We start from the raw sequence: 14,788 nt of genomic DNA, 5'->3' as shown, positions 1-14,788 counted from the left end.
TTCACCGTCGTTGGTTACAATTTTACTCCCCATACCTTGGATTAACCTGGGAGACCGGAATGTTGAGTCTGGCTGCAATGTCCTCCACAGTCTCATTGCCCTCAGAGATGATGCCTACGCCTTTGGCAATGGCCTTGGCTGTGATTGGATGATCACCAGTCACCATAATGACCTGTAGGACAGAATAACCCAATTGTGCTGGTGAGACGTTCCTCTCATTTACACACATGGTATTTCACGTCAGTGCTGTGACACCTTCTCGGTGTCACACCGATATGATAGAAATTAATTGTATTCTCTCACCTTGATACCTGCACTTCTGCATTTGCCCACAGCGTCTGGTACAGCTGCCCTGGGTGGGTCAATCATGGACATCAGCCCCAAAAAGCACATGTTCTCGCAGCTGAAATTAATGTCCTCAGTATCAAAAGCAAAGCCCTTAGGGTGCAGTTCCTCTGGGAAGAAATAGTGGCAGAATCCTGAAGAGAGGTAGAATGGAAGTGGGAGAAAGAGGAAACATTTTAGGCTTTGACGAAGAATATAGCAGTTACAAAACAGCACCTCCACCACCGGCTCCAGGGGTTATCCTCTCCCACTCTCTTCCCAGCATTTATCCCTACTCACCCAGTACTCTCTCTCTGAGGCCTCCCAGTACCAGATGTTATTCTCTCCCACTCTCTTCCCAGCATTTTCTCCTTACTCAACTAGTTCTCTTTCTCCGAGTCCTCCCAGCTCCAGGTGTTATCCTCTCCCACTCTCTCCCCATCAAATTTTCCTTACTCATCCAGTACTCTCTTTCCGAGTCCTCCCAGCTCCAGGGGTTATTCTCTTCCACTCTCTCCCCATCATATTGTCCTTACTCACCCAGTACTCCCTCTCTGAGTCCTCCCAGCTCCAGGGGTTATCCTCTCCCACTCCCTCCCAGTATTTTATCCCTATTCTCCCAGTACCCTCTCTCTCTCTGTCCTCCCAGCTCCAGAAGTTGTGTCTCTCCCACTCTCCTCCGGCATATTCTCTCTACTAACCCAGTACTCTCTCTCCGAGTCCTCCCAGCTCCAGGTATGCATTCTGGAAAGCTTCTTTCAACTCCTCATCCAGTGGTTGCTCCTTGCCCTGGATTAGGATGGTGGAACAGACATCCAGAATCCTCTCTGGGGCTCCTTTCATTACAAGCATGAAGCGGTTGTCATTGGGGTCCTCAGTCTCATGGATGGACAGCTGGGAATATTAGAGAAGATAGGAAGCAATTCAGGATGGTGATCATAATCAGATCATTATACTGTAAAAATATATCCTGAGTTAAGCAGGTGGACCACACAGCTTCTAATAATCACTATTATTTATTTAACACTATATTACATAGTACCGCACTGTCCACACTTCCCTCTGGAACACTTCTGCAGAGTAGGGAAGGCCATTTGCAGGTTACCCATTGATGTCACCATAGATAGTAACATTGATGTAAAACCATCTGCAGTGGAACTATTGATGGTTTCACCCATCAATGGTAACCCCAATGGTCCAATGAGAGCCTAGGGGTGGAGCTTTGTGGGAGGGCCAGGGGGCAGAGCCAGCTCAAAGGTGGGAATGCATCAGGTTCTTCCCATTGATGGAAAAAGTATTCAGCATTGGTCAAAGTGAATAGAAGAACCACAAAGGGGGGCGTGGACAAGATAACACAGTTCGATAAGTAGTGGGTTCGGATGCAGAAGGTGACCTACTCTTTACAGGATCCCATGGCATGCCCCAAACATTCCACAGTCCCTAAGATTTTCTGGGAGACTATGCAAGTGGCCATGGCCCTGGAAGCATGCCGTAGTGGGTTCGATTCCCACCATGGCCCTAACTGCGGAGTTTGTATATTCTCCCCGTGCTTCCTCCGGGTGCTCCTGTTTCCTCTCACATTCCAAAAATATACTGCTAGGTTAATTAGCTCCCAACAAAAATTAACCCTAGAATGTCTGTGTGTGCATGTACATGTGGTAGGGAATATAGATTGTAAGCTCCACTGGGGCAGGGACTGATGTGAATGTTCCAATATTCTTTGTACAGCGCTGCGGAATATGTGTGCGCTATATAAGAAACTGTTAATAATAATAATAATAATAAAAATAGTAACAAAATTTATGTTTATTTGTTTTTTATATGCACCTTCTTAAAGACTTATCATACACTTTGGAACAATGTCAGTCACTAGAAGGAGCTCATCAGTCACGTGAATATCCTCCAGAGGTCTGAGATCACAAGCTGCATTTCCCTATCTATGTATAAGTCCCTCTCTCCTCTCTACTCAGGGCCGACGCAGAGCTGAACTTACCTATGCCTGTTTGCACAACCTATTTTCTGTTGGTCACGTCCCCTATTCACAAGACTACTCCCCTTTATGACAATGGCTGCCAAAGGTGCATGCACAGGGACTTGTGCCGCACGCACCGGGTGTCAGAAGGGGCAGGAACACTACTGGGGCTGTTTTTTATTTGCAATAAACCAGGATAAATGTTGTACCCAATAGTATTCTAAAACTCATTTAACATTTTACATAAGGGAAAAAGTCGAAAATCACTCAGACTGGCCGCCGGAACTGGTCGTTTTAGAAGAACCATCATGGTCGCCTCCCCTCCCACAATGCTGCAGCAGGTTAACAGCGACAAAGGGGGGCTGTATGCTATCAGGCAGGACCCTTCTCCTCATTCGCAGATCCATAGTCCTTATACTGTGCTCTAAACAGGACTGCACTAGACATAAACCTTGTTTGTCCGTCTGGTGAATACATCCATAAATTGAGTCTGAGAGAACACACAGCTTCCCCCCCTTCAGATCCTACCTAATTACCAGGTTCATGCTGGTTTGTTGCCGGCTCGACCCGGTAATAGGTATGATCTGAAAGGGCTTACCTGGTCTAGCAACCCGGGTTCTTACCGGTTCGTCGCTGGGTTAACTGGGTTGAACGACTCGTTCCCGTTCACACTGATGGAGGAGGCAGTGCTTGGAGCAGAGTCAGCTCCAAGCGCTGCCTCCTACCCCGCCCCAAATGATGCTCCGCCCCTGCATGATGTCAGCGAACCGGCAATATTGCTGGGTCGCTGAAGGGGACAGAGTGAGCAAAATGCAGTGTCGCACCGGGACTGAACCCTTTCAAAGTCCCGGTGCGACCCTTCATTTTGCGATCTGAATGCGGTATTTTTTGGGTACTGCACAGCCCAGTAAGCGCTGGCTCATGGGGCCTGATTCAGACCTGATCTGATTTTTCTGGGGCGCCCACAAACAGCCGTCACCTCGCTTACGGCCAGCGATGTCTAGCTTTCACTGGCTTTGTTCGCAGGGGGACTCCGCGCATGTGCACAGCACACCGTGTGCATTCGCGGTCGTTCGATAATCGCTCAGGCTGCGAATGAGTCTGAATCAGGCCCATTGTCACTATACAATGAGCAGTACACAGCTTTTATGCTCTTATGAATTGGATGTTAAGTAGGATCAGGCTGGGACCAGCTGGGACTAATCGTTGAAGAGAGAGAGAGAGAGAATGACAAATGCGGGGGAGGAGGGTCAGAGCAGAGGGAAGGCACGCAGACAATGGTGCTTAGGACACACATGGACCAGCATTGTACTCTGGGCCAGACATGTGACTTAGCCATTTACCGTTGCTGAGTACAGGTTCCGCAACCATTAGGTGAATGTATAGGTCTTTGGCGCACCATGCCATAAAATGTGTGCGCTAAATTAACGCATTAGAGAGACAATTAAGCATAATAGGCACAACGTATAAAGCATTCTATCATTCTGATATTGTTTATAATGGGTGAGGGGGGTGTTATAGGGAGAGATGCATACATACAAAGTACATGGCTAAAGGTGTGTGCACATTTTTTTTAAACAATATCATTCTGGCCCCTCTGAGCGATATCATTTAAAATAATCAGTCAGTGTGTATGCTACGAACGATGAACGCTCCCGTGGGTCATTACAGCTCCCCAACCCTGTATCGTCTGTGCATGCAGCTCAATTTGGCATGCCTTTAACGACTGCAGGCTCAGCGGGAGGACCAGTGGCATCACTGTAGGATATCGGTAACAATATCGTACAGTGTGTATGCACTATATACAGTAGTTCATCTGTGAGCACCGCTAATATTGTTAATGATATCAGCTGTGCCATGAATCACCCAGTGTGTATGCACCTTAAGAGCTCACTCGCAGCCAATCAGCAATACAGTGTCAGCTGGCACCGTGATGCCCATTACATATTATATCACACACCACAATGGCTATTACATATTATGCCACATTAGTGTCGCTTACCTACATGTTAATTGCTAGGCGGCATGTGGCAGCAATCTATATATTACTGGCTTAAAAAACACATTGGTGGCCAGTGGTGTTTATATGCTCCACACTGTGGAGCAGAGCAGTCAGCCAGGGGTGGGCCGTTGCTCTCTGCCAGGCTGTTTGGCCTGGCCAGGGAGACGCAGGAGCAGAGCAGTGGCGTGGGCACAGCGGCGGGGTGATTATGTGACAGGAATGTGGGTGCGACGGGGGGTGCGGGCGGCGGGGGCGGGAGCGGCCGGTCAGCTGGGCTGAAAGTCTGTCATCTTTCAACCCGGCTGCCATACACACCTGGCGATGATGGCTCGAACGTGCTGGTATAACCAGCAGATGGCCCACTTTGCTAGTGATGATGCGGGAGAGCGCATCATCGCTAGTTGGGCATTGATGGACCATACACACTTGCTGACTTTAAGCTGAAAATCGCTCAAAACTGCAGTTTTGAGTGATTTTCCGCTGAAAATCATCAAGTGTGTATGGTCCTAATCTAAACCTTAACTCAAGTCTAACCCTTACCCTAACTGCACACTGACCCTAACTGCACACTGACCTTAACCCTAACTGTACAGTGACCATTAACCTAACTGCACACTGACCTTAACCCTAACTGCCCACTGACTCTAACCCTAACTGCACATTGACCCTAACTGCACACTAACCCTAACTGTACACTGACCAACTCTCACTGCTTACTGATCTAACCCTACTGCAAACTGACCCTAACTGTACACTGACCAACCCTAACTGCTTACTGATCTAACCCTAAATGCACACTGACCAACCCTAACTGCAACTAACCTTAACTCTACAGTGACCCTAACTGCACACTAACCCTAACTGTACACTGACCAACCCTAACTGCTTACTGATCTAACCCTAAATGCACACTGACCAACCCTAACTGCAACTAACCTTAACTCTACAGTGACCCTAACCCTAACTGAACACTGACCAACCCTAACTGCAACTAACCTTAACTCTACAGTGACCCTAACCCTAACTGCACACTGACCCTAACTGTACACTGACCCTAACTGTACACTGACCAACTCTCACTGCTTACTGATCTAACCCTACTGCAAACTGACCCTAACTGAACACTGACCAACCCTAACTGCTTACTGATCTAACCCTAACTGCACACTGACCAACCCTAACTGCAACTAACCTTAACTCTACAGTGACCCTAACCCTAACTGCACACTGACCCTAACTCTAACTGCACACTGACCCTAACTCTAACTACACACTGACCCTAACCCTAACTGCACACTGACCCTAACTCTAACTGCACACTGACCCTAGCTCTAACTGAAGTCCCAAATGCAGTGTAACTCTAACCTGAATCCTCATTGCAGCCTAACCCTAAAACTCTAACACTTACATGTACGGGGTCTATTGTAAATGGCCACGTTTTTACTGTTGACATTTTGACCATTTTGGCATTTAGGCAATCCTGGCATTCAGGTGTCAACATGATGACTGCATACTGGGAGTCACAAACCAGCAGCTCACCTGGTACTTGTTGGTGGAGTTGAATGGAATCTCTGCTACCTTCTTGTTCTTCTCCCTCATCAGCTTCACCGACCCACATGACAGCTCAATGCACTTCAGAAGAGCGGATTCCGAAGCATCACCTGCCACGTCCCTCTGGGAAGAAGACAAGCACCACGTTATTGGCCACCAGCATCCCCTCATACAGTAATGGAGGAGGGGAGGCTGATATACAGCGACACATACACAGTTAGCGTGACATACGAAAAGACGAGCATCCACACACAGTGACACAATGATACATAGCCCCTGCTGAGTCGCTAACGTCACACACCTTCAGTACAGGAATGTTGTCGTTGCCTGCTTTGAAGACAGCGCGATTGCATAGAGCAGCGACCCGAGCCAAGGCCACCCAAGTAGGAGAACTCTTATCAAATGATGCACCTGAGGAAGCACAAACAGGAGGAGACAAGAGAGGGAGTGGATGAGATGGATGGTGAGAGGGCGCTGTGGGGAAGTCTGTAACTGTGTGCCGTGCGCTACTCCCACACCTGACTGGTCCTCTGTAGTGTCAGCTTCATGGATCTGGTTGTCAAACCACATATGCGCAACAGTCATGCGGTTCTGTGTGAGGGTCCCGGTCTTGTCTGAGCAGATGGTCGATGTAGACCCCAGAGTTTCTACAGCTTCCAGGTTCTTCACCAGACAATTCTTACGAGCCATACGTTTCGCGGTTAGCGTTAGACATACCTGCAGAACGCAGCCATAGAATGACCATGATAAAATATCTTGTGTATCACATTTACAAAAGACACTAAAGAAGTCATCGAGCCAACGCATTGCGCACAGTATAATTATACCACTTTGTTTTTATACTAAAGATTAAGGTTTAGATTTCAGATTATTTTTAAAGCGGCAATCGTGCATGAGACAGAATCAGGTCGGTTTTGTCTTGTCAATGATTGCCGTTTTAAAAATAAGGGCATACTCGCAGTACTTCTTGTCCACCCTGCACATCGCAGGCTATACCAGATTTCTCCAGCCTTTGCTCTGAAAGTAGGTCCATACTTCATACCTCCCAACATGACCCTCTCCAGGAGGGACACAATGCTCTGTTCCTGGACTTCCCTCTTAATGTATAATTGCCGCCACCTGTTTTAAACAGGGTAAAGGGTAAGAAAGGTGTTTCCACACAGGTGATGGCAATCATAAATTAAGAGGGACGTCCAGAAACAGAGCTTTGTGTCCCTCCTAGAGAGGGTCATGCTGGGAGGTATGATACTTACTTTTCAGATTCCCGCAGATCGCCGAATTGAGGGCGGACATCTTGTGTCAAATTAAAATCCTGCAGTATTAAAATCCCACATGCATGCAATGGAATGACATGATACCCTGTTATACCGGACGTACATATAATGACAGTTACTGGAACGCTCTGAATACTCGATAGAACACATCTCCAGTACTTACAGTGACGGTGGCCAGTAGCCCCTCTGGTACATTGGCCACAATGATTCCGATGAGGAAGATGACGGCTTCCAGCCATGAGTACCCCAAAATGAGTGAGAGGACGAAGAAGGAGACTCCCAGGAACACGGCCACGCCGGTGATCAGATGGATAAAGTGCTCAATTTCCTTGGCAATTGGGGTCTTCCCGACTTCCAGACCTGAAGCCAGGGTGGCAATGCGGCCCATCACTGTTCTGTCTCCTGTGGCCACAACCACTCCACGGGCAGTTCCTGGGAATGTAGCATCACATGATCAAGGCCCTGACTACAACTGCTATGGTCAGGCGCTCAGATGCTCTACATAAACCCAGTGTGCTAACATGCATTATATATATGTATATATATATATATATATATATATACTCAAAACGTTGAACCAGTAAACTACATTTTTCACTTTAACAAAAGACTCAGAGTGCTGCATGTATTTCTTGTCTGCTACACACCTTTGTATTATGTCCTGACGAAAGAGGTATTAAAAACCTCAGAAACTGCGACTGTAGTGACATGCTATAGGTGGCCAAGAAGGTGGCTTGGCGCTGCTGTATGTGTGTCCGATGACGGCTGTGTGTGTGCGCAGCATAGTCCTGCGGCCTTTCGCGCATGAGCCGTGTTGCGCCTGCTATGCACAGGCTGAACGTTGGCTACACAGGACTACACCGCATGCACACATAGCCACCATAGGACACACATACAGCAGCGCCAAGCGGGCCAGTCACAGCTGTCCGCAGACCGCATGTGGCCCGTGGGCCGCCTGTTGCCCACCCCTGTGCTAAATGGTGTAGGTCATTATTTATATTGATAGTCTACAGAGTGCCGGCCTAGCCCAGAGGGGCCCCTTGGACCTTCCAAATTTCTTTGGCATGGACATTGGGAACAGACGTTAGTAAATCTGAGTGCCGGACACAATGACAAACTATTAATATGTTCGCTGTACGAATGGATGTGTATGGCTAGTGAACAATTGGAAGGTCGACAGTTATTTTTTTAGCCGACATGTGCCGACAGGTAGTATTTCATACCCTACCATCCCATTCATCTGAAGAACAGTGCAATGTTACCTTCAACACAGTTGGTAGAGAAGAAAGTGATGTTTCGTGTCTCGAGGGGGTTGTCATGTGTACAGTCAGGTGACCTGGTCTGGGGTTCTGATTCGCCTGTCAGGGAGGAATTATCTACCTGGAAGAATACAGAGGTGGAAGGAAGAGGAGAAATGAGAGACAATGGAGGAGATTTGCAGAAGACATGGAACTCTAGAGAGAAAACACAGATATATAGATAAATGTTGATGATATAACAATTTGCCTCTTGGTACAGGCGGTTGCCGATTTTGCATATTTCAACATGGAATTTACTGTTAGGTGTTGGGTTCAGAATTCACCAGTTATTTTTGTTGTATCTGACCTCTACCTTATTGTACCGCAAAACAGGGCATACTCTATCTGTGGGCTATGAATACTGGGAAATGCGCTGCTCAATTGAGCAAACTTACTTATTCTAATACCGAGGGACATTTATGAAAACTGTAAAGGACGCCATACACTATGCGATTTTGGCCCTATTTTACCGTATTCCGATGGTTCGGGCTGAGAAATCGGCTGAAATCCACCCAAATTGCATGAGTATGACATCCGATCCGATGCACGTTCCCGTTTGAATCAGATCAAAGTCAGAGGTCACACCTGCGCCGTCCGACCTCGACTCGGCCCACCTCCCGGTGGTGGTGAACGGGATCGCATGCGATACATCACATGCAATCTTGCCGTCCGGGACGTGCGGCTCAAGGGGATGGCCATACACTGCTGCGACTTAGTGCCTGATTCTGGCGTTAGTTCGCTGCTTTGTGAGCCATGCAACGCGGCCCGTATGAACGCCCGCCCCCGCAACTTGGCGAATTTCCACACAGCACTGCGAATGGATGTTTTGCATAAACATCCATTCGCAGGCTTCCGTGGGGGCCCGAAATCATTCGATGGTCGCCGAACATTTCTGTAGCCCTCGCTAATCTAACTCAATCTCTGGTGACTCAGATTAGCGGTTCGCTGCTCCGAGAACTGGGCGGGCAGCTGACATCCGATGACGTTAACCGCCTGCCCACCAGGCATGACCCCCCCCCGGCTCCAGCCGTCCACATTGTTGCCTGTTGCGAATTCACACGGGGGGAGCCAACCAGAATCACCCCCTTAGTGTATGGCAACCTAGCAACCAATGAGATTCTAATTTCTCCTATTTTCAAATACAGTGTAAATGAAAGCAAATATTTAATTGGTTGGTGTTGGCAAGACCACCTAACTGCTTTCAAAATCTATCTCCGATTTATTCTGCTGTGCTTGTTTTACCTGCACCTAAACACAGATGAAAAGTCGCTGAGAATATTTTAGTTTTCAATCTCTTTCCTGGCGGCCACGATATTGCCGCTGTGTGCGCCTAACGGAACTCACTTTGCAGCCATGGGCGGAAATGATTCTAAGGTCAGCTGGAACTCTGTCTCCACCTTTAACCTCCACCAAATCTCCAACCACAACTTCCTCTGCGTTCACCTGCATCTTCTCACCTTCCCGGATTATTAACGCTTGCTATGAAAGTAAAGGAGATCAAAGTAAATAAGTAAATAAATAGGACAATGTTTCAATACATTTGAGAGAATATGAGGGGGTATATTCAATGCCGCTGGTGAGCCTCTGACGGCGAGTGGAGTGGCGGGTGAGGGGGTTTGATGGCTTTTTTTCAGCGAACCTCACCAAAAACAAGCCATCCTCGCTGCACAAACACCCTCGCCGGCGGAATTTAATATACCCCATTGTACTGTATAGATGACAATGGAAAAAAATTAAGCCAAGAGAAGCGGGGCAAACAACTTCATGTTTTAGTACTTCTGCTTGGCCAGGGACCAGCCTGGCATGCTAGTGTGAGTCAGCTTGCCAACTTTGAGTTCCATAGTTAAAAAAAACTAAATAACAAAGATAAAAATTGGATACTTGTTTCCTAGCATGGCGCCCATCGCATCGTATACCATAAGCCTTAATATGGTATGCGATGCGATGCGATTGGACCCGATCTTGTACAATAAAAAATCGTATAGCATCGTATGCCATACAATGGCATACAATGCGATGGTATATGATTTTTAATTGTATAAACATCCTAATGGGTGCTTACAATGTTAAATGCACCCCCACGCCACCCCCACTAGCAACGCCAACCCGAAGCGTGGCGAGTGCAGCGAGCCCGCGAGAGGCGGTGGTACGCGTCCTCCGACCTTTTCATACCACCACTATCCACGTCGGCATGGAGTTGATTTTAGATAGTGTGGCGAGCGCAGCGAGCCACCGAGCCCGAAGCGTGGTGAGCTCCGTGAGGGGACGCGGAATACATGTAAAGTAATACGCATCCCCTTGCGGGGCTCGCTACGCTCACCACGCTTCGGGCTCATTGGCTCGCTGCGCTCGCCACACTATCTAAAATCAACTCCACGCCGACGTGGATAGTGGGGGTATGAAAAGGTCGGAGGACGCGTACCGCCGCCCCTCGCGGGCTCGCTGCGCTCGCCACGCTTTGGGTTGGCGTTGATAGTGGGGGTGGCGTGGGGGTGCATTTAACATTGTAAGCCCTCATTCGGGTGCTTATACAATTCAAAATTGTGGCATGCGATGCATAAGATGCCATAAGATGTAAATCGTGGGCGCCGTGCTAGGAAACAAGTACCAAAAATTGTTTATGTAAAAATATGTTCACTGTATGGCGGTCAATGCGATGATCGGTTTACTGTAAGGAGATCTGCTTGTGCTTTTTTATACTGTCACTGTAGTGCATGGTGTGTGTGTTTTGTGGGGGGCTGTGATCACTTTACGGCAGTCACTGGGATGCTGTGTGTACTGTAGGGTGGTCAATAGAGGCTATGCTCACTTCATGGTGGTCACTGGGATGCTGTGTGTACTGTAGGGTGGTCAATAGAGGCTATGTTCACTTCATGGTGGTCACCGGGATGCTGTGTGTACTGTATGGCGATCACTGAGTTCTGTTATTTTATACTGTCACTGTAGTGTATGGTATGTGTTAGTGTGTGTGTCACCACGCAGATGGTCTTTTCCATACCTGGGGCACCATGTTCTTGAAAGACTCCATGATTTTAGAGCTTTTGGCCTCCTGGTAGTAAGAGAAGCAGCCGGTGATGATGACTACTGCGGCTAAAACGATACCGAGGTATAGCTAACGGGGAGAAGGCAAAGAGAGAGAGAGGATGAGAATCTAATACCTGTTGATATTTAATACTTTGATTATGCATAGTGATGTAATCAGAGGCATAACGGCAGAGATATTTTTTAAATATTTGTAATCTATATATTTTTTTTACAGGTTATTATACAGGTAGTTAGGAACTCATTTATATTTGTATAAAGCATCAGAGCCAGGAACACGCGAACCACAGCATCAGTGCCGGGCACACAAACCACACAGAAATAGCATCAGTGCCGGGCACAACCACACCGCAGAGAGATAGCATCAGTGCCAGGAACACACCCACCACAGAGATATAGCATCAGTGCTGGGCACACACAGATCACAGAGATATAGCATCAATACTGGGCACACACCACAGAGAGATAGCATCAGTGCCGGGCACACACCACAGAGAGATAGCATCAGTGCGGGGCACACACACACCACAGAGAGATAGCAGCAGTGCCGGGCACACACCACAGAGAGATAGCATTAGTGCGGGGCACCCACACACCACAGAGATATAGCAGCAGTGCCAGCACACACACACCACAGAGATAGCATCAGTGCCGGCACACACACACCACAGAGAGATAGCATCAATACTGGGCACACACACACCACAGAGATATAGCATCAGTGCTGGGCACACACACACCACAGAGATATAGCATCAGTGCCGGGCACACACACACACCACAGAGAGATAGCAGCAGTGCCGGGCACACAGACACCATAGAGAGATAACAGCAGTGTCGGACACACACACACACCACAGAGAGATAGCAGCAGTGCCAGGCACACAGACACCATAGAGAGATATAGCAGTAGTGCCGTGCACACACACACACACACACACACCACAGAGAGATAGCAGCAGTGCCGGGCACACAGACACCATAGAGAGATATAGCAGTAGTGCCGTGCACACACACACACACACCACAGAGAGATAGCATCAGTGCCGGGCACACACCCACCACAGAGATATAGCATCAGTGCTGGGCACACACAGATCACAGAGAGATAGCATCAATACTGGGCACACACCACAGAGAGATAGCATCAGTGCCGGGCACACACCACAGAGAGATAGCATCAGTGCGGGGCACACACACACCACAGAGAGATAGCAGCAGTGCAGTGACGTGCGGTGAGGTCAGTGACTGGTGAGGCACTGGCTAGTATAAGAGCCAGAGTTACACACGTACACACAAACAATATAGACCGGATAGATTTACCATTTAATTAAACAATAACAATAACATATTTCCCTGTATCTCCACAGGATTTAAAGCAAAAAAAAAAGAAAAAGATGTGGAAACTTATATCAAATAATTCACATGTATTATACTTGAAGGTTATGCCTTCCCAATGAAGGATTTTACACCTTTATATGTCTTTTATGTGTAACAATTTTTTATATTGCTGTATTCAAGGTTCTTGTTATTCTTATTTGATACTTTTTATGTCTGTGCAGTAAAAAGTTACACTTGCTGCTATGATGTCTTACCAATAGTTACAGTAACACTTTCTTCTATGGTAACAATAGGCTGGGAAGCAAGGCAGTTATTTTTAATTTCTGGAGATTACTCTGACATTTGTTGCTTCCCAGAATATGTCGCTCTTTTTGTATATCTCACAATTACATTTATAAAATGAACATAATTAGCTCACAATTATGCTAGGTTGCACTTATTTATATATTTTATCCTGGAAGCTGTAATTAGTACACTTCTTTTTAAATATTGATTAAATAAAAGCTATGTTTTAACGGATTGTGTTTTATCAGTTGGACATCCCCTGAAGTTTACCTCTGGAGTGCACCCTAATCTCTCCACACTTACTCTCTTTTTTTCTTTAAACTGTGCATGGTTCTGTCTAGAAAAGTGTGCACAAGTATAAAAAAGTAAAAAAAAAAAACGCATAGGGTCCCCCCTCCCGAGCATAACCAGCCCCGGGCTCCCCAGTCCTGGTTCCCCAAATACGGGGGGGGGGGGGGGGGAATTGTGGGGTTCCCCCATATTTAAGAAACCAGCACCAGGCTCTTAGACCGGTACTGGTTCCAAAAAATACGGGGGACAAAAAAATTGGGGGTCCCCCGTATTTTGGAACCAGCACCGGGCTCCAACAGCCAGCAGTGTCATGCCACAGCTGGGGGACACTTTTTATGCAAGGTCCCCCAGCCATAGCATGATCACCCTGGCTGGTCAGCCCAGGACGGGTACCTGGGGGAGTGGGGACCCCCCCCAATAAAGGGGTCCCCCACCCCCAGGCTTCACCCGTCCCGGGCTGAAGCCCGGGGCTGTCCCCGGTGTCCCAGGGCGGTGGACACCGGGCTGATAAAAATAAGTGTAAAAGTATTGGGTTCTGCTGCGGAACAACAAATAACAGCAAACCGTCCCCTGTATGCAGGGACTTGGGGAACCACAAGTCCCAGCATACAGGGCATTAATGGGCCCGCTGGGACTTGAAGTTCCACAGCAGAACCAATACGCCAATAAAAACACGCACACAGTAAAATTTTATTGACACACACAGCAGTCTTCACCTGGCGGGCGGCAGCCAATAAGCTCTTTTGCGCGGCCGCCGCCGTGCCAGGGCTTCTGGCGTCTTCACCTGGCGGGCGGCAGCCAATAAGCTCTTTTGCGCGGCCGCCGCCATGCCAGGGCTTCCGGCGTCTTCACCTGGCGGGCGGCAGCCAATAAGCTCTTTTGCGCGGCCGCCGCCATGCCAGGGCTTCCGGCGTCTTCACCTGGCGGGCGGCAGCCAATAAGCTCTTTTGCGCGGCCGCCGCCATGCCAGGGCTTCCGGCGTCTTCACCTGGCGGGCGGCAGCCAATAAGCTCTTTTGCGCGGCCGCCGCCATGCCAGGGCTTCTGGTGTCTTCATCTGGTGGGCAGCAGCCTTTTTTGAGCTCTTTTGCAAGGCTGCCACCCACTAGACTTCCTGGAGTCTTCTTTCTTCAGGAGCTCTTCTCTGCTCCATCTCTGCAGGCAGACTGTCTGCTGCTGGCTCACGCTAGCTCTTATAAAACCTCTGAGGGGGGCGGAGCCAAGACATGCAGTAATCTGATTGGCTCCTGGCGGCCATCTTTGAATTTTAAAAATTCAATTATGTAGTCCACCGCAGCTTTTTATATAAATAGTAATTAGCGTTACCCTTGCACTACAAGTCCCAGCAACTGACTAATAATGCTGGGACTTGTAGTGCAAGGATATTAATTACTATCTATATTGCACAG

At 48.1% G+C, this 14,788-nt stretch overlaps 1 protein-coding gene across 1 annotated transcript in view; it reads right to left on the bottom strand.

The window, feature by feature from the left end:
• Positions 1–14,788, bottom strand: part of ATP1A3 (ATPase Na+/K+ transporting subunit alpha 3) — a 69,505-nt gene that overhangs the window by 13,071 nt on the left and 41,646 nt on the right. Inside the window, exons 5-14 of the mRNA XM_083162221.1 lie at positions 11,420–11,533; positions 9,766–9,900; positions 8,386–8,503; positions 7,287–7,555; positions 6,368–6,566; positions 6,151–6,260; positions 5,838–5,972; positions 1,026–1,218; positions 304–479; positions 36–172 (exon numbers count right to left, since the gene is read on the bottom strand). Of these exons, the coding sequence (XP_083018347.1) occupies positions 36–172; positions 304–479; positions 1,026–1,218; positions 5,838–5,972; positions 6,151–6,260; positions 6,368–6,566; positions 7,287–7,555; positions 8,386–8,503; positions 9,766–9,900; positions 11,420–11,533 (1,586 nt within the window). The remainder of the gene's footprint in view (positions 1–35; positions 173–303; positions 480–1,025; positions 1,219–5,837; positions 5,973–6,150; positions 6,261–6,367; positions 6,567–7,286; positions 7,556–8,385; positions 8,504–9,765; positions 9,901–11,419; positions 11,534–14,788) is intronic.

Source organism: Crinia signifera, chromosome 19 (assembly GCF_055691185.1).
Source record: "Crinia signifera chromosome 19, ASM5569118v1, whole genome shotgun sequence".
Lineage (NCBI taxonomy): Eukaryota > Metazoa > Chordata > Amphibia > Anura > Myobatrachidae > Crinia > Crinia signifera.
The sequence above is the reverse complement of the archived record's forward strand: the minus strand, read 5'-3'. Positions and strand labels throughout refer to the sequence as shown.